Source organism: Lepidochelys kempii, chromosome 10 (assembly GCF_965140265.1).
Source record: "Lepidochelys kempii isolate rLepKem1 chromosome 10, rLepKem1.hap2, whole genome shotgun sequence".
NCBI lineage: Eukaryota > Metazoa > Chordata > Testudines > Cheloniidae > Lepidochelys > Lepidochelys kempii.
Window position 1 is genome coordinate 39,982,110 of NC_133265.1, and position 25,279 is coordinate 40,007,388.

At 48.8% G+C, this 25,279-nt stretch overlaps 1 protein-coding gene and 1 long non-coding RNA gene across 3 annotated transcripts in view; one reads left to right on the top strand and one right to left on the bottom strand.

Annotated features, from left to right (window-relative positions):
- Window positions 1-727: 727 nt before the first annotated feature.
- LOC140918502 (protein PML-like) overlaps window positions 728-25,279 on the bottom strand; it is a 42,541-nt gene continuing 17,989 nt past the window's right edge. For both annotated transcript variants that reach the window (XM_073363077.1, XM_073363076.1), the window contains exons 7-9: window positions 21,205-21,257; window positions 5,155-5,302; window positions 728-4,288 (exon numbers count right to left, since the gene is read on the bottom strand). In XM_073363077.1, coding sequence (XP_073219178.1) covers window positions 3,714-4,288; window positions 5,155-5,302; window positions 21,205-21,257 — 776 coding nt within the window. In that variant the 3' untranslated portion in view covers window positions 728-3,713. The remainder of the gene's footprint in view (window positions 4,289-5,154; window positions 5,303-21,204; window positions 21,258-25,279) is intronic.
- LOC140918503 (uncharacterized) overlaps window positions 6,404-25,279 on the top strand; it is a 31,562-nt gene continuing 12,686 nt past the window's right edge. Inside the window, exons 1-2 of the long non-coding RNA XR_012161210.1 lie at window positions 6,404-6,596; window positions 20,636-20,943. This is a non-coding gene — a long non-coding RNA (uncharacterized lncRNA). The remainder of the gene's footprint in view (window positions 6,597-20,635; window positions 20,944-25,279) is intronic.

Consider the following 25,279-nt stretch of genomic DNA (forward strand, 5'->3'; position numbering starts at 1 on the left):
GAGGCAGAACCACCAGCTCCTACCATCGCCACCATCAGTAGCAGCAGCAGGAGGAAACATAGCCCTGAAGAACTGCTGTCAGCTGGGGAGCTGTTTCAGTCTGAGTCCTTGGTCGGCCAAGTCAGAGCTTCCAACCAGCTCAACATCATACTTCCACGTGGTGCCTGGAGCACCTACTTCATAGATCTCACTGCAAGTCACTGCCATTTATTCTCCCCGTGTTTGGGGGGCACTTTGGTGGGATAGGCGACTCATGGGAGGGACTAAATGGCGGGCACCAGCTAAAGGGTGGCATGTGACCTCCCCACATGACCACCCCTCATGATTCCACCCTGACCCCAGCCCTGGGCCCCCCGCACTCTCCCCATGCCCTTCTCCATCCCAGGTTACCTGGGGGAGAGGGGAGTCTGTCCTCTCGTTGTGCCCGATACCAGTTTGTGTCTCCTGGCTGGGTCTCTACACCCCACCGGAGGATGGGGCTGGGGGCTGTACCGGTACAGCTGCACCGGAATAGCTGCCAGTGAGTGGCGCTGACTCCTGGGAGCGGCAGCCCCAAACCAGCAGCTCCTCCGGTGCAGCTGTACCAGTACTGCCCGCAGCCCCGCCCCCAGCCCTGTCCTCTAGTGGGGCTGTACAGACCCCAGCCAGGAGACGCAGCTGCATGGAAGGGCTGGGGGCAGGGCTGGGGGCAGTACAGCCATGCCAGAGGAACTGCCGGCTGCCCCATATTCTGCTCCTTTCACCACTGCTGTTCTGTGCTGAATGTATCCCCCCTGCCCCCACCCGAAATCTGGGGAGGGGCATGTGACCCTTCTTGCCCCTCCCAGGTGTCGCTGACCCTACATATAGAGCTGCTCATTAGTAGATTGGCTGGAAAATGCAGGTGAGGGGAAGTTCCATGGTCTCTCTCTCTCGTTCCCAAAGGCAATGGAGGAAGAATTCCATTTTCTGCTCTGCCAGGGATGCCAGAAAGAACCCAGAAATCACAAGCTCCTGTTCTGCCTTCACAACTTGTGCACCAACTGTCTGGAAGTGAACAAGCCCATGGGCCAGTGCACCATCTGCCACACTCCCATCCCACAAACCAGTGGGATCCCAGACCAGCACAACCTGCTCTTCGCCAATCTGCAGGCCAAGCTGAGCACCTACCAGATAACCATCAAAGGCAGTGACCTGGTCTGTGACAACTGTGGGCAAGGGGGAGAGTTCTGGTGCTCTGACTGTGAGGAGTGCCCTTGCATCAAGCGGTTTGAGACCCTCAGAGGTATCTAAAGTGAGAGAGCCATGAAGCCAAGGTGGTGAGGGATCTCAAGGTGGGATCTGCCAGGATGTTTCTTGATGGTTCCAGGAAGCTCAGTAACTTGCCCTGTGCCAATCCAACCCACACAAACCAGATGCTGAGGTAATGTTCACAACCTGATCTGTTTTCTAAGCAGTTGCATCCAGAGTCTCTTTCTAGGCTCAGCTGTCTTTTTCACATATAGGCAAAACACCAAAACAGTTCCTCAGCCCAGCCTGGGCTGCAGCTCCCAGCCCCCTTCAGTCCTTCCTGCTTCAGGGCCTGCTGCACGATTCTTCTGTCCGCTCTTAGGTGAGCACCACCTCCCAGCACTCTCACTCCAGAGGCTCCTGTTCCCTAGCAGGTTCCCACTGCCTCCCCTCCAGGGAACTCACTCTGCTCCTGCTCCCCCGTCCCTCCTGACAGCCAAGCTGGGTTTGTTGACTGTGAGCATGTGAAAAACTGTTGGGTGTCTGTGAAAATGTTTGTGAATCCTGATGGCCCTGAACTTTCCACTCTAATGAATTGTGGTGTCTGAAAAACAGTGCTGGAAAGACGGCAGTTCCTTACTTGGTATTTTACTAGTTTCAGATATCTACTCAGGGAGTGCAAATGAGAGCATGTGGTTTAGGCGACAAATCATACTGCAGGAATCATTAACAGTGACCAGTCAACATGAAGCGTTGGTGAACAATCCATGATCTGAAATGTCTTTGTCCAGACTCTTCAGTGACTACTGATGAATAGCAAAGACTGCTGGTTCTGGAGTAGGACTGGGGCCATTGGCATCAGAAGGGGTAGGGTTGGGCCCCATAGTTCCATCCAGGATAGGCTGCCCCCATTGGCATTACGGATAGGAAGGGGGCAGGCCTGGACTCCAGCAAGACTTGTGCAATGAGCAAGTTGGCCAGGTTGTGATCTCCTTGATATTAAGGCCACAGGACAGTGACTTCTTCACATGCTAACTCTGGTGTGGTTAGCGACTTCCTCTTGTCTGTAACTACCGTGACTGGAATCTCTGTGACACTGTCAACTGGAATTCCCCTTGGAGCACTAAACTCCCGACCAACTAGTTAGCGATCAAACTGGCCAGTGGGGCTGAATGGTGGCTAGGACGAAAACACTCCTCTAGGGTACCTCACTGTCCTGCGCTGCTGTAAGATTCCTGCTGGATGTGATCTCCTTACAGTGCTATATTCTCCCAGGGAGAGGATTCCTGACTGCAGTCCTGCAGACCATCCTGCCTAGCTTCCTGTCCTTTTCAATCATAGAATCATAGACTATCAGGGTTGGAAGGGACCTCAGGAGGTCATCTCATCCAACCCCCTGCTCAAAGCAGGACCAATCCCCAACTAAATCACCCGAATCCCCAACTAAAACATCCAAAGCCATCATTGTGTTGGCTGGGAAACTAATCCAGGTCAACGGCTTGGAAGGCAGCTATGCTCACCACTATACCACCCACACAAAAAGAAAGTAGCTTTTTGTTAGAGAGCAGTATGATTTGCATTAAGGTAGTGCCTAGAGGCTCTAACTGAGACGCAGGCCCCATTATACTGGGTGCTGTACATACACACTGAGACAGCCTCTGCCCCAAAGAGCTTCCAGTCTAAATAGTCACGACAGAGAGAGGACAGCTCATTATTCCCCATTTCACAGCTGGGGATTTGAGAGATCAAACAACTTTCCCAAGGTCATACAGACAGTCTGTGGCTGAATCAGGAACTGAAGCCTAGTCTCCTGAGTCCCCATGCAATGCCTCCACACACACCATCCTTCCTCTTTAAGCAAGTGAGTGTGGCCCACATTCTGCTCTTGGTTGTATCAGAGGAATTCAATAACTGCATAGATCTTTAGTGGAACTGATCAGGATTTATACCTCTGTAACTGAGGAGAGTCTGACTTGGGGAGTAGGATAGACACTAGAAAAACCTAACTTGGGATAGTAAATCTCTTATCAGATGCTTGTTAATTTCAGAGAGTCATGTTTAGGGCAAGAAGCCAGAATTCCAAAGGTGTGTGTAGCAAATAGGCCTCTCTACAGTTGTGACATGGGTTAGATTCCAACCAGGAACACCTTAGAGACTCTCTTAGTTTTAAAAGTAGTTTAATCATACATGACAGATAGAGCACTGGGACAGTCTGGTGACTGACAAGCTAAAAGCACCTAAAGAGAGGTAGCTTAGTAATGGCCTCACGCTGCAGCTTGTTGCACTCTTGCTAGGAAAAGGGAGAGCTGTTTAGCAGCTTCCTCCCAGGTGTCCATCGGAAATACAGAGCTCGATTATCCAAAGCACAGATACACTGGCAATTGACGGCACCAGCAGAAGCAGGTCGACCGTCAGCAGCAGCACGGAATAATAATATAACTTATCATTCAAACCTTCAGGCTGATCACGGAGAGACCTGAAGTCACTGGCAGCCCTCTCTCCTGCTATGACTCCTGCAGTTCACAGAGGACCATACTGCGCATTGCCAGAGTCTTTGCAGCAGACCTGGTGAGCAATTTCTCCTGCACCAAAGGCTGAAGGGAAGTGTAAGATTCCAGGTTGCAGTGAGAGAGTGCAGGCCTCGGATCTAAATCTGTGTGGATCTCCAGAAGTTTACACAGATCCCTTAGGGCCTTCGCCGATGCCAGAGCACTGCTGTCGTTCAGCGGCTTCTGCAGGTACATTCTCACCAGGTTCTTCATTTTATAAAGACCAAACATGGGAATCTTTTCCTTAATCAAGGGCAGGGTATCCAGGTAACCACAGACAGTTGTGCAGAAGTCCCATTTCTTGGCAAAAGAATCCAAGGCTTTAAAGAGAACAGTGAGCTCCGACGTCCAGAAGTTATGTACAACTAAGATGGGCTTGGGAACAGAGCGGAGGTAGCAGAGAAAATTCTCTAGCCCTGTCTCAAGGGAGACACCTTGGGAAATCAAACCGAGCACAGTCTCTGGGATTTGTATCACAGCCTTAAAGCTGTTTTCTCCATTCACTGCAGCCAGCTGAGTGATCATCTGTGCTGGAGTAGGAAAATGGCAGAATCAGGAACTTTTGAGACATCATACAGCATCGGTAATGCAGAGAGAACTGGGATATGGGGAGCTGAGAAAAAGGGGTCAGAGGGCCAAGTGATCTCTTAGTTCTTGTCAAACTCTGGTATTGTAGGGACCCCCTGCCTACTAGCTGGAGATCTTTGCATTCTATAAGTGATGCCTGAGTGTAAAGGCAGCGTTGGGGGAGAGGGTTCCCAGCTAGTCCATCCTGCTGTCTCCTTTCCAAGCAGATGAGAATGCTTGTGCATAGAGCTAAGCGAGATCCTGATCAGAGAAGGCTTAGATTCCAATTATTTATTCACCTGATGTAACACACTAGCAAAGTGTGCTTCTGTGTCCCTATAGTGGCTGGCAAATATAAGAGGATATCAGCCCTGCTGCTGCCTCCTGCTAATGAAGTTAGTCCTTTAGTGCAAATGGCAGGGACCTGTGCTTTGGAGCTATACAGCTCAGGTTCAGTGAAGACTCAGCTAGGGTCATTACAGTAGTCATTGGATTGCTCTGTAAAGCACCTTGTCCCCATAGTGATTGGCACTATAGAAATATCATGGGTAGAAGGATAAACAAAGGGGGAGTGGACCTGGGCCTAGCCACAGAATGAAAGCCTCAGGATTTTCTTGGTGCTGGGCGCTGATTTGTGTGAAGCCCTGTATGATTGCACATGTCTAACCTGAACTGGCCTTGGAGTTTGTAGGAACTCCAGGAGAAAGATCTGCTCTGGATTGCTTAATAGCCGAGCAGGAGCGGGAGCTGCTATGGAAGCTCCTAACCCCTGCCTATACCATGCAGGTTATCTGCTAATAGAGATTCTCAATGAGCAAAGCAGACTCACTGTCTTTGTTGACCTTCATGTCGAAGAACACCAACGTGCTTCCCCCAAAGCCAGTGCTGGCCACGACCCCAGAGCCTGGCACACTGCTTTCCCATTCGAATGGCAGGTATGAGGAGGAGTCCTTGCTGCCCTCTAGCATGCTGGAGAGCTGCAACAGAAAACCAAAGAGAATGCACCATGCTCCCAATAGTGCCAAGAATCAGCCGGGTTCACCTGCACTAGGAGAGAGCCCTGTGCATGTGCTGAGAGGTGGAAAAGGAGGCTGGGCAAAGGTGGCCGAGCCGGTGGGTAGAGGAGTGGCCGAGTTTGAAGTCTGCGCTCTAACACCTGTCTAGGTAACCACCTTGACAGTGGTGTGAGCTTGGGGCCGCTCCCCTCCCCAAAGGGAAAGGAGAAGGAGGAGGTAGAAAAGTCTTGTTCCATGGTCTTGTCTGATCTCTCAATGCCCATATCTAATGCTGTGGAAGCCAGATGAAAAACAAAAAAGCGGATGGGAATGGATGACACTTCCTTTTCATATTCTTTTTCTCCAGGTTTTCACTGGCACCTCATAATTTTGAAATCTCACCTGACATGAAATATGTTGACCTACTCTGCAGTTGGTTGAAAAATGGGGGCACAGATTTTGTGAAAATTTTCTCCATGCTTTATTGTTTTTTCTTGGTTTTCTGCAAAATTTGAAACATTTGGGGCAGAATGTTGAGACATTTCTGATAATTTCTCCTCTCTCTCTGTCTCTCTCACCCCCTTGGTATTTATGAAGCACTCAGACTAAGCACTGTAAGGCTCTGTACTCCTTGGACAAATGCAGGGTTGCTTCCTATGTGACAGTCTCCAATCCTTTTTCTATTCCAGATGTGCCTGCACGTCTGCCATTCTGCTTGGGAGACTAGTCTGGAGTTTAATAGATCTGCAGCTTAGGAAATTGTTGTGTCTTGTAAACACAATCTGCAAAAACCACCCTGCCGAGTCAGGTCCCAAATAATTGTGGTTACTAAATATACCCTAATAGGCAGGGCTACACTCCACATGGCGGGCTGGTTGGGCTATGGTGGGTTTTAGAACATGGTGAATGCCACTGGAGGGCTCACCAGCTATTTAAAGGGACACTACCCTTTTCCAATAGACTACAGAAATACTGCCTGCTGTCCAGCTTACATCATCTTCTGCTCAGTTTCATTGCATTCATGCAAGTTTATACCCCTTGAAACAATTCTTCTCTCTCCTTTGCATACTAGGAACACATTGTATGCCAGGCCTTGATTCTGCTCTCATTTACACTGGTATAAATCAGAAGGAAGTCCATAATCAATGGAGTTACCCAAGGCCAAAAGCACTGTGCTGACTTTTCCTTTCTGTTCCCAGCAGTTGAGAGGCTAGGTCTTGCTGCCACTCCCCTGGAATGAGAAATCAGCTATTCTGCTTCCACTTTTTCACAGAAGGTAACCTGCATATGAAAGATCCCAGAGTTTGTGCCATGGACTGCCCACAGCAAACTAGCCCTTGTTGCGTCATATCTAGACAAAGGTGTGGGCCAGGGGTCCAAGGCCCAGAGCTCTCGAGTTCCTATTTAGGTTCTGACACTGGTGCCTTGTATACGCTGGGATACGACCGCTGCTCCTTGCTGTGTCTCTGTTTTCCCACCTGCAAACGGAGAGTGATGGCTTTAAGCACTCTATTGGGCTGCAGGAAATGTGGGTTCAATTCCTGGTTCTGCCATGGGCCTGCAAGGTGATATTGGGCAAACCACTTCCCTCCCATCTGTACAATGGGTACACTGATACTGACCATTGAGATCTTCTGCTTTCTATATAGTGTCATCAGCAACACTCTTCTACAGAAGGGGAAACTGAGGCACAGAGAGATGTGATGTGCCCAATGTCATGCAACTGGCCAATGGCAGAGCCACAAACAGAACCCAGCTCTCACAAGGGAAGATGTGAATGCTCTCTATAAATACATCAAATGGATAAATACTAGGGAAGGAGAGGTGTTATTTAAGGTGAGGGCCAATGTTGGCATAAAAACAAATGGATATTAACTGGCCATCAGGAAGTTTAGGCTTGAAATTAGATCAAGGTTTCTAATGATCAGAGGAGTGAAGTTCTGGAACAGCCTCCCAAGGGAAGCAGTGGGGGCAAAAAACCTAACTGGTTTCAAGCCTGAGCTTGATAAGTTTATGGAGGGCATGGTATAAGGAGACTGCCTACAATGGCATGTGGCCTATCAACGACAGCTAGTAATAAATATCCCCAATGGATGCTGATGGGACAGTAGATGGGGAGATCTCTGAGTTACTACAGCAAATTCGTTCCCAGCTGTCTGGCTGGTGGGCCACGCGCACATGCTTAGGGTCCAACTGTCTGCCATATGGGGTCAGGAAGGACTTCCCCCCACCCGAAGTCACATTGGCAAAGGCCCTGGAGTTTTTGACCTTCCTCTGCAGCATGCAGTCACTTGCAGGTTTAAACTAGTGCAAATGGCAGAGTCTCTGTCGCTTGAAGTCTTTAAATAATGATTTGAGGACTTCAGTAGCTCAGACAGAGGTTCGGGTATATTACAGGAGTGGGTGGGTGAGGTTCTGTGACCTGCAATGTGCAGGAAGTCAGACTAAATCATAGAACCATAGAATATCAGGGAAGGGACCTCAGGAGGTCATCTAGTCCATCTAGTCTTTCCAATTTTTCCACATCCTCCTTGTCATGGGGGGACCAAAACTGGACACAATACTCCAGGTGTGGCCTCACCAGTGCCAAATAGAGGGGAACGATCACGTCCCTCGATCTGCTGGCAAAGGTCCTACTTATACAGCCCAAAATGCCATTAGCCTTCTTGGCAACAAGGGCACACTGTTGACTCATATCCAGGTATCATATCCAAATGATCACGATGGTCCTTTCTGGCCTTCAAATCTACGAGTCTAAGTTCCAGTCCAGCGTTCTAGCCAGAGCCGTAACCAAGACAGGGCGAAAGGGGCAGCCACCCAGGTGGAGGCGGAAAAATGGGGCAGAAACAGAGGTGACATGTAAAGCCCCGGGTGGCAAGGCTTTGGTGGGCCAGCCCCATGCACCAGGGTTAGGGAGAGAGTGCCATCTCCAGCCCCTGACTCTCCTTAGTGTGCCACCCAGCCTGTCTGCATTGGGGGGCAGGGTAGCAAAAATTTTGGGAGCATATGCCTGATAGTAGGGCCAGAGATGACAGGTTTGGGATGCAGGAGGGGGCTCCAGGCTGGGGGGTGGGGTGGAGAGGTTCAGGATGTGGGAGAGGGCTCTGGGCTGGGGCAGAGGGTTGGAGTGCGGGGGGGGGGGTGAGGGCTCCATCTGGGGGTGCAGGCTCTGGGGTGGGGCAGGCAGGAGGGCTTTCGTGTGCAGGAGGGGGCTCTGGGTTTGGGGGGAGCTCAGGGCTGGGACAGGGGGTTGGGGCACTGGGTTACCTCCAGCTGCTCCCAGTCAGTGGCACAGCTCGGGGGCTAAGGCAGGCTTCCTCCCTGTCCTGGCACCGTGGACCATGCTGCACCCGTAAGCGGCCAGTAGCAGGTCCAGCTCCTAGTATGGCAGGTGGCTCTTCGCACTGCTCTCGCCCACAGGCACCGCTCCCGGAGTTCCCATGGGCCATGGTTCCTGGCCAATGGGAGTGCGGAACTGGTGCTCGGGGTGGGAGTAGGGAGCGCAGAGCCAGGACAGGTGTGGACTAGCCTGCATTAGCCCTGCAGCACTGCCAACCGGACTTTTAACTGCCCTGTCGGCAGTTATGACCGGAGCTGCCAGGGTTCTTTTTTTGACATTGTATTCCAGTCGAAAAGCGGACACCTGGTCACTTTATTTGTGGGGGTTCCCAGGCTCCATTTTATATTCCTGGATTTCATTTTGAATAAGCAAGAGTCACTTCATCGTTAGAAGCTGCAGGTCACAGAGCACGAAAAACAGAATTGGTGGGAAAACCAAACTGGCGGGGAAAAGGTGGTGAACAACAATGCTAAAAATAGCAGAAGATCATACCACTGTCAGGTAAATAATGATTGCAGGCTAAAAATAGAACTGACAGTTTAGAATGTTGACAGCTGGCATGCGTCCAAGACAGATCTGACAGCAAGATATGAGCAGAAGTGTACAGAAAGTTCCCTGACAGAATGGTATAAAGGTCAGTGTGTCAGTTGAATTGGATTGACAGCTGGTGGGAGTTGAGAGCTGATGGTTGAGAGAGCTGGCAGAGAGAGGAGAGCAGCAGAGGGAGCCCTGCCTTGCCACTGGAGTGCACAGAGAGAGAGAGATAAGAAGCAGAGACCTCAAGAGAAGAGGCAGAGAGAGAGCGTGCAAGACAGTGCAGTGGAGTAAGTTTGTCAGACAAAGTTCTAGTTCTGGTATAGTATAGTGTTAGTGTATATGTGTGTGCATGAGTTTATAAAGATCTATCTGTGTGTGGTAATTGTAAAAGGAATTTATATATGTAGGACCTAAAAATATATTTAAAAACTGCTGTCAGTGATCTGTGAACAACTGATGACCAAAAGCAAAGTGCATCACTTAGCATCACTTTGTACTGTAAAGCAATATGGTTTGGGGTGCTCTTTAACTTGTTGGAAGGGATTTGTGTCTTATAATATCAATAAGGGATTTGTGCCAAGGATTGGGTTTATAACATCTATAAGAGGTGTTAACATCAAGAAAGGGTGATCTTTAGCTTGTTATGAGGAATAAAGGGCACCTTGTTTAAAACACGGCTTGTGTCACTCATTTATCGGAGGGCTGTATCCATGCCCTCTAAGATTTTTCCTTAGCCATCCTGGAGACCTAATATCTAATGAGAACAGATTAGTCATCTCAGGGAACCCAAATTCTGTTTTCGGGGTAACAACCCTGTGTGCCCCATACCACAACCCCTGTCACTTGTGAGTGGAAAAAATTGGTAGGGGTCACAAATATGCTTGCTCGCCCCAGGCGCTAAAATGCCCAGTTATGGCTCTGGTTCTAGTTCCTAGGCTATAATTGTGCCTATGTCTCAGGGCTGCTGGGAGGGTTACTTAGGTACCATATGTGCAGTGCTATGAAGTTGAAATGTGCTCCGCATTACTGCTACGGTGGCTGCTGCTGACTGAATTTGAATTGGAATCGGGGGGGGTTCTGTGAGATTGGAATTCTCCTGCCAAATCTGAGGGCTCACTAGAAATTGTGGCTTCTGTTGTGGCATTTTTCAACTAGTGGAGCAGACTGTTTGCTCAGTGAGGGAGCATGAACTCAGCTCCCTGCCAGACAGGATATGGAGGAGGCCTTGCATAAAAACCCAGCAGCTGGCCCCTCTCCCCTACCAGTCACATTTCCCGTCAGTGCCAGAGTATCCCCAGTGTGCTCAGGAACAAAAAAGCACTCAGGGAAACTCTCTTGCTATTAACTGCTGCTACAGCCCAGCCAAGCACATCTGCACATTGTTACTGAGCAGTAACACACAGAGATAGCCCCAAGCTGTGAAGTTCTTGGGTAAAATTTCCTGAAGTGCCTAGGTGACTCAGGAGCATAAATTTCATCTACAAAAGTGGCTTAAGAACCTAAACCCGACTGATTGTTAATGGGATATAGGCTCCTAAATCTAGGTCCCCCACAATATTTAGGTGCCTGCCATTGAAATCAATGAGAGTTAGGTGCCAAAATATCTGTGAGGATCTGGGCCTGCGTGATGAAGTCACTTTTGAAAATGGAACTTAGACAACTTCAACTTCCAGCCATTGGATCGTGTTCGAGTTGGGGCGTTGACTTGGTTGTCCAGTTCCCTTGTTTCCAAACCAACACACTTGATCATTTTGGGCAGGGGAGTTAAGGGGGAGGGAATCACCAAATGACCAAGACAGAGATTGAGACCAAGTAGTCTGTGAATTGCACACTGTATGCGAGGCCAGTTGTCTCTAGATAGAGAATTCACAGCACACCTGGACTCTGTTGCAAGCCCGCACACTAAAGGGAACAATTCTAGGTCTTAGCTTTTCCTCTTACACTACTGTTACATTGACGTAACCCTGCTGATAGGGGTAGAGTTACTCTTGATTTACACTGGTGTAAACCAGAAGATTCAGGACACAGTCATAAGAGGAATTTACTTACCTGTAACTGGAGGTTCCTTGAGATATGTGGTCCCTATTTGTATTCCAAACATGGGTGTGCATGCCCGCCATACGCCGGAAGGCTTTCCTAGCAGTGTCTGTTGATATGCACGTGCATCGTGCGTCGTCTTGTACTCCCCAGCTGAGGCTATATTAGGCCGTGTGGATTGTGCCACTCCAGTGACACTCTTACCGCTGAGTAGTGCAGTCCACAGCTGAGGGGATGGATGGCACACATCTTGAAGACCCTCCAGTTACAGGTAAGTAGTCTCCTCTTCTTTGAGTGATGGTCCCAATATTTATTCCAAACCTGGGTAAGTACTGAGCAGTGATCAGTGTGGAGAGGGGTGTGAGGATGCAAGAGGCAGTGCAGTGTGTAGTATGGCGCATCCCACTGATGCATCATCAGCCCCCCTTGGGCAATGGCGTAATGGGATGTGAATCTGTGCATGGAGCACCATGTTGCTGCTCAACATGTGACTTGCCAGGAGACATCCATCAGGTAGGCAGATGTGGTTGCTTGCGCTTGTGTAGAGTACACCATAACTCTGTCAGGCGGCAGTATGTTGGTTTGGGATGGAAGACAAGGAGGTGAACAGACTGATTGAGGTGGAACTCCAAAACCAACTGTGGGAGGAACTTAGCATGCAGCTGTCAGGAAATCATATCCTTGTGAAATACTGTGTAAGTGGGGGGTCAGCAATCATGGCTGCTAGTTCGCTGACCCATCTAGCCAAGGTAATAGCCACTAGGAATATTGCTTTCATGGAGACATGGGAGAGGGAACATGTCGCCATTGGCTCGAAGAGCGGCTTCGTGAGGGCAGATAGAAGAAGGGCAAGGTCCACGGGGGCATGGGCTTAAGTACTGTCAGGAAACTGCTGAGGACACCTTTTATGAAATGAATGGTGGTAGGGTGCGTGAACACCAAGCTGCCATCCACAGGGGGGGAAAGGCATCAAGTGTGGCCAGGGGACCCATACCGAGCTGAGGGAAAGGCCCTACATTTAGAGTTTGAGGAGATAATTGAGGATGATAAGTATGAGTATTGGTCTCAGCTGATGGTGATGGTCGGGAGGACATGAGGTGAAGCATTTACACTTATCTTAGTAGTAGGTCCAGTAGCGTAACTAGGGGGGGAGCGGGGCAGCGGCTGCTCCCTCACTGAGCACAAGTGGCGCCTTGTCAATGTCTTGGCACCTTTTAAATTTTCTCCTGTTGAGGGAACAGGGGGAGCAATCCAAAAAAAAGGCGCCACCCGCTGCGGCGCTTTTACTCACCCGGCAGCACTCCAGGTCTTCGGCGACGGGACCTTCACTCGCTCCGGGTCTTCGGTGGTACCTCAGCGGCGGGACCTTCAGTGCCGAAGACACCCGGAGCGAGTGAGGGCCTGCCGCTGGAGTGCCGCTGGGTGAGTATAAGTGCCACAGCGGGTAGTGCCTTTTTTTTGGATCGCTCCCCCTGGCTATGCGGCTGAATAGGTCCAGGGGCATACCCTCCTGCTCTGGTTAAGGAAGTGTCTCAGCAGAGTGGACCATGCCTTGTCTTTGGTCTGACCCAGTATGACCGTTCTTATGTTCTTATGTCTACTCTTGAGCCCCTTCCAAAAACTAGGCCGTGAGGTGAAGAGAACCCAGACTGGGAAACTGGACTCTGTCCCCATCTTGTGTGAGGAGGTCCAGGAGCAGCTGGAGGTGGAGTAGGTGTACGCATGGAGAGGCTGAGGAGGTCTGTGAATCAGAACTGATTAGGCCAGAATGGTGGCATGAGAATGACGGTGGCACGGTCCCGGTGAATCTTGCGGAGGACTTGTGGGAGGAGCGGAATGGGGGGAAAAGGCATAGCAGAGATTGCCCATCCAGATTAGGAGAAGAGCATCACCCTGTGAGTCGTCCCCGATTGGCTCACCTGGAACCATAGAGGGGTAACTCGCGGTTGTCGTGAGTGGCAAAGAGGTCCCAGAATGGGGTGCCCCACGTGCGGAAGATGGAACAGAGAGTGTGATTGTGTAATTCCCACTCATGGTGGAGGTAGAGAGTCCCACTGAGCATGTTGGCTAGGAAATGTCGGGTGTCTGGGATGTACGTGGCTTGGATCATCTCATGGTGCTGGGTGAAGGGGGTACAGACCAGGACCTTGGAAGGGTCAGTCCACCAGGTGAGGGAGGCCAGAACTGTCTTTGGGAAAATGATTTTGGCATCCAACTGGTCCCTTGTAGGGTCTGTAAATGGAAAGGAGTCACATTTGGAAGCAACGCATGTGCAGACATACATGTGGTGTCACGTAGGTGTAGACTGCCATGTGCCAGCGGAGGGAGAGGAAATGGCAGACTGTGGTGCGAGGGTTGCAGTGTAAGTCCACAACTATGGCTGTCAACATCACAAAGCGGTCTGCTGGAAGGAAGGCCCATGTCACAATGGATTTGAGGGGGGTGCCGCTGATACCAGGCCGGTAGGGTGCATATGGCTGAGGGTGGAATGGTTGGTGCTGCTGTTTGCGTTGGAGGGCTGGGGTATAGATCCCCATGGAGCGCAAAGTTGCTAGAGTACTTCAGCAGGCGAAGGAACTAGTCTGTTTTGTCAGAGAACAACCTGTCCTCGTCAAAAGGGAGGTTTGGACCTCCTGAGGAAAGCCAGAGGACTGCAGCCAGGAGTCTTGTCACATGACAACACCCATGGCAAGAGAGCAAAAAGACCTGCCCATGACATTGACTGCCAGTTGGAGGCCCACTTTGGCCATCAGGCACCTCTCTTCCACCAGGGCATTAAAGTGTTGGTTCTTGCTAGTGCAGCATTGTTGTTGAAATCATACTTAGCCAGCAGAACCTGGTAATTTGCAATTTGGCATTGCAAAGCTGCCAAGTAGTCCTTTCTCCCCAAAAGGTCGAGGCGCTTGGCCACCCAGTCTGGAGGGCTGGACTTGTGTGTGCTGGCACACCAGTTCCATCACTGCATGCATAACCAGAGAGCTGGGGGATGGGTGGGAGAAGAGAAAGTCCGTCCCCTTAGTTGGTACCAAGTACTAGCACGTCACGCATTTTGGTGTGGGGGTACAGGAAGCGGGGTGTGCCACACTGCCCATGTGGGCTGAAGGATAGCATCTTTAATGGGCAGTGCTAGCCATGACAGTCCCTGTGGTTGGAGGACGTCCTGCAGTTGATGGTGCTGATCCTGGATCTCCTCTAACTGTACGCCCAGATCCGCAGCTACCTGCTGTAACAGGACCTGATATTGCCTTTGGTCATCTGGGGTCATAGAGAGGAAGGGGAGTCAGTAGGACCCTGTTCATTCACTGGCATGGGTAGCTTGCAGGCAAGCAGTGGAGAAGGCAGGTAGGGCAGCTCCAGTTGCCCCGTGGGGAGAAGAGGCTCCAAACGGCTAGGAGTCCAGGGGATGTCTCTGGAAGCACTGGAGAACCAAGGTGGTGTTCATGGAGATGGTTGGACCGATAGGTGCGAAGGCAGTTGGACAGTGCGCAAGCTGAAGACCGGTCAGGGCAGGCAGATGCTGGGACGACCAGCAGTACCACCAGATCCTTCTTGTGCTTTACTTCACTCTCGGTACGGGGAAGCTTAGCACTGGTGCATCAGTGCTGGTACATGACTCCTCACCCAACCTGGTCTGGTTCGGGAAAGGAACGCTATGCTTGGAGGTGGCCCTCAATGGGGACTTGCTCAGATGCCCATGAGAATGCTTTGTACCCTCATGTCTCGGCTCGCCCTTGACTGTCAGTACTGTCAGATCGGCGGCATGGGAAGTGCTGGGAGGAGCACTCACCACTGGTGATGGGCGCTGCAGTGACAGCTCTGAATCAGAGCGTGCCTGCGGTCTCATGGCCTCCTCCATAACCAACTTTCTGAGGTGAAGTTCCTGCACTTCCCAAGTCCGTGGCAGGAAGGACTTAAAGATCTTGCAACAAGTTGCGATATGAACCTCCCCACGTCAGTAAAGGTAATGCTGGTGCTCGTCGCTCACCGAGAACAAGTGGGGGCACAAAGCACAGTTTTTAAACCCTGGAACTTGAGGCATAGTACTTGGGGGAGGGAAAACGTACCATGAGCAGGGTAAACAATCTCTAATTAACTACACTAACTACTATGTGTACTTACCATGCTATACAAGCAAACAACAACTATATACAACAGTCGAAAGTGCTCTCTTAGTCAAAAAGTGAGATCCCAGAAGAGGAGGGGGTCTGACTCTATACATGCGGCAGTAAGAGGGAACTGGTGCAGCGTTGACTCATTCAGCATAATATAGCCTCAGCTGGGAGCACAAGATGAAGTGCGGGTCAATGGACACTGCTACGAAAACCTTCCAGCTCCGGCGCATGGCATGCATGTACACCGACATTTGGAATACATATAGGAACCACCACTCAAAGAAGATTAGAATCATAGAATCATAGAATATCAGGGTTGGAAGGGACCCCAGAAGGTCATCTAGTCCAACCCCCTGCTCAAAGCAGGACCAATTCCCAGTTAAATCATCCCAGCCAGGGCTTTGTCAAGCCTGACCTTAAAAACCTCTAAGGAAGGAGATTCTACCACCTCCCTAGGTAACGCATTCCAGTGTTTCACCACCCTCTTAGTGAAAAAGTTTTTCCTAATATCCAATCTAAACCTCCCCCACTGCAACTTGAGACCATTACTCCTCGTTCTGTCATCTGCTACCATTGAGAACAGTCTAGAGCCATCCTCTTTGGAACCCCCTTTCAGGTAGTTGAAAGCAGCTATCAAATCCCCCCTCATTCTTCTCTTCTGCAGGCTAAACAATCCCAGCTCCCTCAGCCTCTCCTCATAACTCATGTGTTCCAGTCCCCTAATCATTTTTGTTGCCCTTCGCTGGACTCTCTCCAATTTATCCACATCCTTCTTGAAGTGTGGGGCCCAAAACTGGACACAGTACTCCAGATGAGGCCTCACCAATGTCGAATAGAGGGGAACGATCACATCCCTCGATCTGCTCGCTATGCCCCTACTTATACATCCCAAAATGCCATTGGCCTTCTTGGCAACAAGGGCACACTGCTGACTCATATCCAGCTTCTCGTCCACTGTCACCCCTAGGTCCTTTTCTGCAGAACTGCTGCCTAGCCATTCGGTCCCTAGTCTGTAGCTGTGCATTGGGTTCTTCCGTCCTAAGTGCAGGACCCTGCACTTATCCTTATTGAACCTCATCAGATTCCTTTTGGCCCAATCTTCCAATTGGTTCTAAACTTGTGAGTACTCTTGATTCTAAACTTGTGAGTACTCTTGAACTCAGTCTCTGCCCATCAGTTACTATTCATGGGAGGCAGAACTATTCCTTGTCCCTAGGTTCAGTCTGGATGGGGCTGGAGACAGGACTTTCCCTGTGGAGGATCCTTGGTGGTAGAACTCCCCTAGAAGGCATCTGTTGGAGTCCTTCACCAGCTGCTTAAAGGGTGAGATGAGTGCCATTTATTTGAGCAGGCTTATCCTTATGCGTGGCTTGGGTTTGCTCTGCTGTTCTCTTACATCTGCTACCCCTTTCACTGCTGTTGGTGCCATCAACTGACTCGGGGTAGTGGCCACCTAAGCCTTTGCCCATGTGCCTGGTCCTTTAGGCTGCTTGCTTCTTCCTTTCCATGCTAACATCGGCATCCCATGGAGATACACATTAGGGGGCCCCCATCAATACAGCCAGACAGCAGCTCTTTATAAGGCAAAGGGGGCAGCTAGATTAATAATTGTCCCAATTCACTCTACACCTGGTAGCTGGGATTTCCAAAGGAGTCTGAGGGAGTCAGGTGTCTGAATCCTTTGAAAAGTATAACGTGCTCCTGGATGTTCTTAGCCAGGAGTGCGGTGGGAGCGGGCTCTGAGCCACAGTGCTCAATGACTTCCATGTCGAGTCAAAGCACTCTGACCTACTGAAGCTATGATGAAGGACAGATGAAAGGAGGATTCATGGATGCAGACACCTGGCCTGGGAGGTATGTTCAAAGCATTGAACAGACACTACCCTAATTAATCCTCCCAGCACCCCTGTATCATCATCCCCATTTGACAGGTGGGGAAACACGAATGAAAGGTGAAGTGAGCCACCCAAGGCCACACACTGAATCAGTGGCAGAGCCAGGATTGGCAGCCAGTCCCCTATGACTCCAAACTCCATGCTTGTTCCTCCAGACCATGCTGCCTGTGGGAGAAAATGCCAGAAGGCGTTAGGGTTTACCAGAGAGACAGGGGTGCAGGAGGCAGCATTGGAAGAAGGAATGGCATGAGCATAAGTCTCTTGGTTGGATTGGATCCAGTTCCCATTTAGGCTCAATTCACTACTGGAAGAAGGAAAGAGAAACTGCAAAGAAAACGGGTAAGGAAGATGGCAGTGGGTTGCTTTTAGTTTGGAAATAGTTTTATTGAGGGTAACAAGAGTGACTTACATTCCTGTATTACTATCCCATACAAAAGCACCTCCACGTTACATTCCCCAAAACAATGGTCCCATCCCAATTTTATATCCAACCCCTCTCACTGAAAACAGGTCCCTTCCCACCCCATCAATTTAACTGCTTCTTTATTTATAAGGATATCTGCCACTAGGATTTGTCATGTGGTTAAATATATCATGAATCCTGTGGATTTTTAATATTGTTTTCAAAGTAGGGGGCGGGTGGTACCTTTTCAAAGTGTTACGTGACATTTTGTCTACACAACTACTATTAAAATTTCTACACACTGAACACCTTATCCTGTCCCATGCATCAAAGATGGTCCCCATTTTTATAGGCCCTAGATAATTGCTAATGCTGATCCAACAGTAACAAACAAACTACATAAAACCTCATTCGCTAATGTTTCCATGCATCAAAGCTCCAAGGGCGGATCCAAAGCCCAAGGAAGGCAATGCAAAGACTCCCACTGATTTCAATTGCTTGAGTCATACCCTAACTTTTCCCTTGATCTGGGCCAATTCAGTTTGGAACAGACAATCTGCCATATTGCTTTATCTTTGGCCTAAGCTAAAAATTCTCTTCTCTGTGAGGCTTATAAATTCCACAGGCTTCAGCCCCTAGAGTCATTAATTAAAATATCCTTAAATATAACATCCTTAATTCAGTTATCCTTAACTGATCTTGTAAGTTGCTTGATATGAAGCTATTTGGTCTGAAGATCTTAAAAGCTCTGCCTATTTCTTGAGCAGAATGGGTAAGTTCCTTCAATCGGAGATACTTGTCTTTTGACTCTGACAGTGCGGCGTGTCATGGACAATGGTGGCATCTTTGACAAAGTCATCCTTAAAACGAGTAAAAAAACAGGAAAGTTCTAATGGCGACACACAAAACTGCTGACTTCTAACATTCCAAACTTCAAACCATCTGAACTGACTGCCTACAAACGTAGCCTGTGGTTTTAAATCTTACTGAGATCTAAAAACAAGACAAGTTTGACGTTCCTGGGCCAAATTCTCCTCTCACCTACTCTGGTGTAACTCAAGAGTGAGTGCACTGAAACCAATATAAAAGTGACAGAAGTGAGAGAAGAATTAGACCCTCTACATTTTAGTCATATTGAGTCATCTGAGAGCACTTTCTGATGGAGACTAATAGGAATTATTGTTCACCCACTCCCCCACTCTCCAATAACTCACAAACAGCTCAAATGAAGTGGCTCAAACAATTCCCCTTTTGGCTGAGACAAAAACATAAAATTGAAGCCTACATTTGTCTGTGTAAATTATGAGCCTCTGGAAGAGCAAGCTGGAAATCAACCTTAACTAGGTCACGTGCTACCAGCACCAATTATAAAAAATTATTTTTATACATTTCATTCTGTAGTGTACCACAGTACTGCTATCCAAGTTAAGCTTGAAGAAACTAGTTCAGCAAAATACTGCAAAATTCTATAAAGCATACTTCCTCCTATTTAATTTTTGTTACAGTGTCATCAATAAAGAATAATACCAGAACATCTCAACAAGAATGATGTAGGAAGGTGCTTGAGTTCCAGAAAAAATACCAACTGGGCAGAATTTCTGGACTGGACAAAACTGGAAACATTAAGTATAGAAATGTGCAAAAGAGCTGGGATTTCCACTAGGAGATTTAGCAGTTCCCTTAGACTTCTTTGGAAATCTCAGGAAAGATGCAAAGTTTGGACCTGAATCCAGATCTTAACTTTTTTGGGGCCATCTCTAATTAAGCGCTGGTCACTTATTTTCTTACAAACCAGGAAAAGAAAACACCCACAAAGGAGGAAATAAACTCCCTGAGAGAGGGGGACAGTCACACAGATTGCCTTGAGAGTGCCACTTCTGCAGCACCAGCTGCAAAGCTGTATTTACATATGACGTGAGACCATTTCAAAGTACTTGCTGGCACATTCCCTGCAAGATAAAACGCCTCAGACAGTTACAGCAGCATTCACGATACATGTGGGTCCAGGTTCCCTGCTGCCCTGCACTCTGCATAGTCAATTACACCTAGGCAGCGTGAGCAGAGCAGATCCGAATGGTATTGGTTCACGCCCACTTTGCACAGGTGTGAGTGACATCACAAGACACAGTGGCAAATCCGGCCCCTGGTGGAGCCACTTGGCTTACCACATTGGAGTTGCAGCAATTGGGCTAAGGGATATGGGTCCAGAGGGAGTTTGCCAACAGCTGGAGATCACCAAAGCACGGGGGTGAGGGCTGCCCATGCTGGGAAGGGAGAGGGGACTTACATTGCTTGTTCCATGCTCAGAGGTGAAGTCAGTAAAGAGTGCATGTTTGAGACGGGATGACACCTTGGACCAAATATTACCTGTGTGGCTCTCTGGGCTTCAGGGGAGGTTACAGCAGGGACAGATTTGTCCGCTTTTGTTTTCTTTGGCTGGCATTTAGCGATCTATTTCTATATCCCTCAGCCTAGGGCATTGTGCTTGGGTCAGTCGCAACCGTGGTTGCCTGTGACTTGATGTACAGTCAGCAGCCATCTACTTCTACTCAGGTCAGTCTCTGAGACGCATTGCAGAATAACCATACCCAGCTCTCAGGTAGCGTGATCATCTGTAGACTGCTTTGCAAAGGAGGGCAGTAGCGTTATTCCTATTTTACAGGGGGGAGGGGGAAACTGAGGCACAGAGAGCTGAAGTGACTTGCCCAAGAACACACAACAGGCCAGTGGCAGCGCCGGGAATAGAACCTAGGTCTCCTGAGTCTTAGTCCCGTGCCCTATCCACTAGACAACACTGTCTAGGAGCAGGAAGTGGATATGTCAAACACATAATGCAACTGGTGAAGGGGAGGCATGTGCCTATCTGGGAAAGAGAGAAGGGTGTGTAGATCACTGGGAACAACAGCTGGGGGAAAATCCACAATTGGCTTCATTTTGGAAGGGCTCTTAAGCAATCAAAAAGTAGCTAATAACCTATTCTTGCTATTACAGAAGCAAGAGCTCAACCCATTGTGGTGCATTGAGAAATGGCATAGAGTCGCTGAAGGAGAAGAGAGCGAGCAAGCAGATGATGAGAACTCTTTTCTGAACAAACGTCAGGGTGGTGGAAGAATGTTTGGAAATGTCCCAGAAGATTCCTTCTGCTGGAATCTGACCGAGTTATGGGGAGAGGAGCCAACAGATAATGTGGTTACTTGTTCAGAAAGAGTCCTGGAGGAGAAGGTTAAACTTATACCTGCCTGATGACTCTCATCCAACTAAGGAGAGGTTTTCTTGCCCACACCTAGGAATCTGGAAAGGTATGTGACTGGCAGATTAATGTGGATCCTTAGGACATGCCAGACCTTTAATGCATGGTCTCAGAATCCGCACTGAACCAAGTGGGGAGAATTGCAATGCTAAGGCAGGTGGCTGAATGTTCCAACCATTGCGTGCTTGTGTTTGCATTCACTGCTGTTGATCTTACAAGAGGCAGCGTGAGCGGCAGCAACTCGCAGCATTTTGGCACAATCCATATTGTATCCCAGTTACAGTGGATGCTGGGCTTTTATTTCACTCACCACCGTGTCTTCGTCTGTATCTTCGGAACTGCTTATCACAATGCTGGAGTCTTCTGCAAACAGAAGACAGGGAGTCAAGTGCCAGTTTGAACAGGCACAGCGCGAAAGGGTACAGGACAGAGGAAAAACTGGCAAAGCAACGTGGGTCCCTCCCCAGCCACACATATAAGGGCCACATAGCGGGCTGGTTGATGAGTGTTGAATTAGAGCCCCCTCCACTGGCTAGGGTGTAGCAGCGAGAGCTTTTCCAGAGAGACAGTTTCCTTCGTTGCTGCATGTGCCAATTTTCCTGTTCACCCCAGCTGAAATACTTTTCACCTCTGTGCTGCCCTCCCGCCCTGATCTGCTACAAGAAGTCCAGTGCTTCAGGGAATCATTTCCAGCATCATAGCCTCCAATCAGCCAGGCATTTCTATTCCTTACTTTCTTATTTTCCTCCCTTACTCCTAGTTCCACTCCTGAGACCTTCTGCTGCCCTTCCTCTCTTCCTTCCCTGGGTGTTGAGGCTGTGTGGTTGTGTCTCTCTGCATCACTGTCTAGCCACACTGAATTTAGCCTTTCCCATCTCCTCCCCAGTCAACCCTTTCAACTCCTCATTATTTTCAGTCGCTCATTTTGGAACAGTTCCCTGTTTGTCTGTATGTGGACCCAGGAAAATCAAGGTTCCTAGATGTTGCTATAGATCATGGATTCTCTACCTGTGGTCCAGATCCTTAGCAAGGGGCTCATGAACAGTTTGGGGATGTGGTGGGTGGGATTTCTCTTTATGGCTACATGGGAGAGGTCCCAAAATTATTGGAAGGGGGGGGGTGGTCTCTGAACTTTTTTGCTGTAACATGGCATCACGCCATGAAAGAGGTTGAGAAGCCAACTGCTCTGCAATGACTATAAAGGCTCCATCAGTGGACATTTGGTTTTACATGTTGAAGCTCCAACTCATTTGATTTTCATTGGGCTGCTGTGACAATTAGGGAACCCAACCCTTTACCCTGAGATAAGGAGTCACTACTAAGCACATGTCACTACAGCCCCTGCAGGCCGGCCAGGCAATGTTACGTGATGGCTGGGTATGTGTGGAAGTACTAAAGTGTGATGGGGTGTGCATGTCTCAGCCAACGACAACACTGAAACCGCCTCCTGCTGCTAGCCTGTTTCCTCATCTGGCTCCATGGATGCCACTTCTCTCCCAGGGCCTGTTACCTGCCTCCTCATGCCTACCCTGGAAGTGTGGCCCCATCACTGCCTTGTCCAGCTCCTCTGCCAGCTCCCCTACATTCCAGGATCCAGTGGGAAGTTGCCTCCCTCCATGGATATGGTCCATCCTCTCTGATGGACATTGCATTTTTTCTCCTCCCCTCACCATTCCCTCTGCTTGTGGGCCATTGATTGGCTCTCTGCCCAGGGCTGGTGCAAGAGCATTCTCCTGTGAAAGTCCTCCAAAAGCCTTCTTGTATCTTTCTGCCTCACCAGCCTGTTCACCCAGAGGGGGTTGGTTCACCTCTGAAAACAGGTCTCTCCTTTGGCCTATGGCCCTGATCTAGCAAAGATCTTAAATTTAAACACCCAGGACTCAAATGAAGGGATTTGCTGGACCAGCAGCTGTATCTCTCAGCTCCGCTTCTAAGGACTTCACTATGGAAAACAACATGGGAGGCTGCATTTTTAAAAGTATCCACCAGATGTCCCCGCTGCAGTCCCTGTCTGTTTGCCAGCTGGGACTCATCTGACTTGGAGGGCTGGGGAAGGGCCCAGTACTATCTGGGGAAGGCTGTGGCTGCATTTTAGACTGGTAGGGCTTGACCCCTGGCTGCACTGTGCCTGAGCCTGCCTTGCCAAGCACTGTGGCCTCACAAGCCTGCTAAGCGGCCCCAAGAAGGTTCCCCCCACCCCTGTGTGGTACTTGCTGATATAGGACCTCTCTCTCATACCACCTCCATGCTGCCTGCCATAGTGGAGAGGCAGGGGCACCCAAAGGGGTATGGTCAGAACAGCCTGGCTTCACTGACCTAGCAGTTGAGGCCCCGATCTTCAGGCGCCCTAACTCCCATTGATTTCAATGGAAGTTAGGTGCCTAAGTCACTTTGCAGATCTGGGTCCTGGTGCCTTGTGTGTGTTACAGGCAGGTGTAGCTCAGGGTGCTCTAACACAGAGGGCTGGGTGGGAGACACGGCTGCAGGAGCACCAGGGGTAGGACATAGAAAGCAGGAGATGTAGGTCAGCTTTTCTCACCATCCCAATGTGAACTCTGGGCAATTGGGACTCAACCCTGCAAGGTCCTGGAGGTGGTCAGCTACACAGCGCTTTTCCCCTTTCACTCTCAAAGTGCCTTACAAGGGAGGTCAGTATCTATATCCCAATTTTACAATTGGGGAAACTGAGGCACAGAGAGGGGTGACAACTTGGCTAAGGTCACCCAGAGCTGAGAGACAGAGCTGGGAACTGATCCCAGATATCCTTGGTTTAGGGTGACCAATAGTCCCTTATTACAAGGAACGTCCCATATTTTTTCATCTCTGTACAACAAGGACAGGAGTTGCTAAGTGCTGCAAAAAGCAGAAGAAATACCCTTGGCGAATGGAGGTGAGTGCTGCTTAGTATCAGAGATCCTAGTTTTCCATTATAACGCCCCACAAAAAGAATTCTCTGACAAAAAACATAAAAATCTGTTTTTTTCCACTATTAAAAGGAAACACTGAACTGTAGTTTCCCTAGCCACAGTATAGACACGTATCCATTGAACACAATGTTTGATTGATCTATTTACAATTTTTCAGCTAGCAGCCTGAGCCCTGCCGCCCGGGGCTGACAGCCGGAGCTCTGCCCGGTCTCCTGATTATCTGAATTTTTAAGTATCTGATCTGTCGCTGGTCCCAATTAGATCAGAGAATCGGGGTTCCACTGCACATGTTCTTATTTTTTCACAAAATGTAAAAACTAAAGATTCTCTATAAAAACACAGGTTTCAGAGCGGTAGCTGTGTTAGTCTGTATCAGCAAAAAGAACGAGGAGTGCTTGTGGCACCTTAGAGACTAACAAATTTACTTGAGCATAAGCTTTCGTGGGCTAAAGCCCACTTTATCAGATGCATGCAGTGGAAAACACAGTAGGAAGCTATATATATACAGAGAACATGAAAAAATGGGTGTTGCCATACCAACTCTAACGAGACTCATCAGTTAAGGTGGGCTATTATCAGCAGGAGAATAACAACTTTTGTAGTGATAATCAGGATGGCCCATTTCAAACAGTTGACAAGAAGGTGTGAGTAACAGTAGGTGAAAAATTAGCATGGGGAAATAGTTTTTAGTTTGTGTAAAGACCCATCCACTCCCAGTCTTTATTCAAGCCTAGTTAAATGGTGTCCAGTTTACAAATTAATTCCAGTTTTGAAGTTTCTCGTTGGAGTCTGTTTTTCAAGTTTTTTTGTTGAATAATTGCGACTTTTAGGTCTGTAATTGATTGTCCAATTATTCAACAAAAAAACTTGAAAAACAGACTCCAACGAGAAACTTCAAAACTGGAATTAATTTGCAAACTGGACACCATTAAATTAGGCTTGAATAAAGACTGGGAGTGGATGAGTCGTTACACAAACTAAAAACTATTTCTCCATGCTAATTTCCCCCTACTGTTACTCACACCTTCTTGTCAACTGTTTGAAATGGGCCATCCTGATTGTCACTACAAAAGTTTTTTTCTCCTGCTGATAGCCCACCTTAATTGATGAGTCTCATTAGAGTTGGTATGGCAACACCCATTTTTTCATGTTCTCTGTATATATATAGCTTCCTACTGTATTTTCCACTGCATGCATCCGATGAGCTTATGCTCAAATAAATTTGTTAGTCTCTAAGGTGCCACAAGTACTCCTCGTTCTTTTTATAAAAACACAAATTCCATGTTTTTCCCTGGGAAACAGATTTCTAGGATCCCTGCTTCTTCTTCTTCATTGATAATAATAAATAATAGTAGGAGGAGAGGTGAGATGGGGGTGCTAAGAAAACAGTCCCAAATGTTTGTTTTGAACTACAATGCTGGCAACCCTACCTGGGTCCCAGGCCCGTGCCCTATCCAC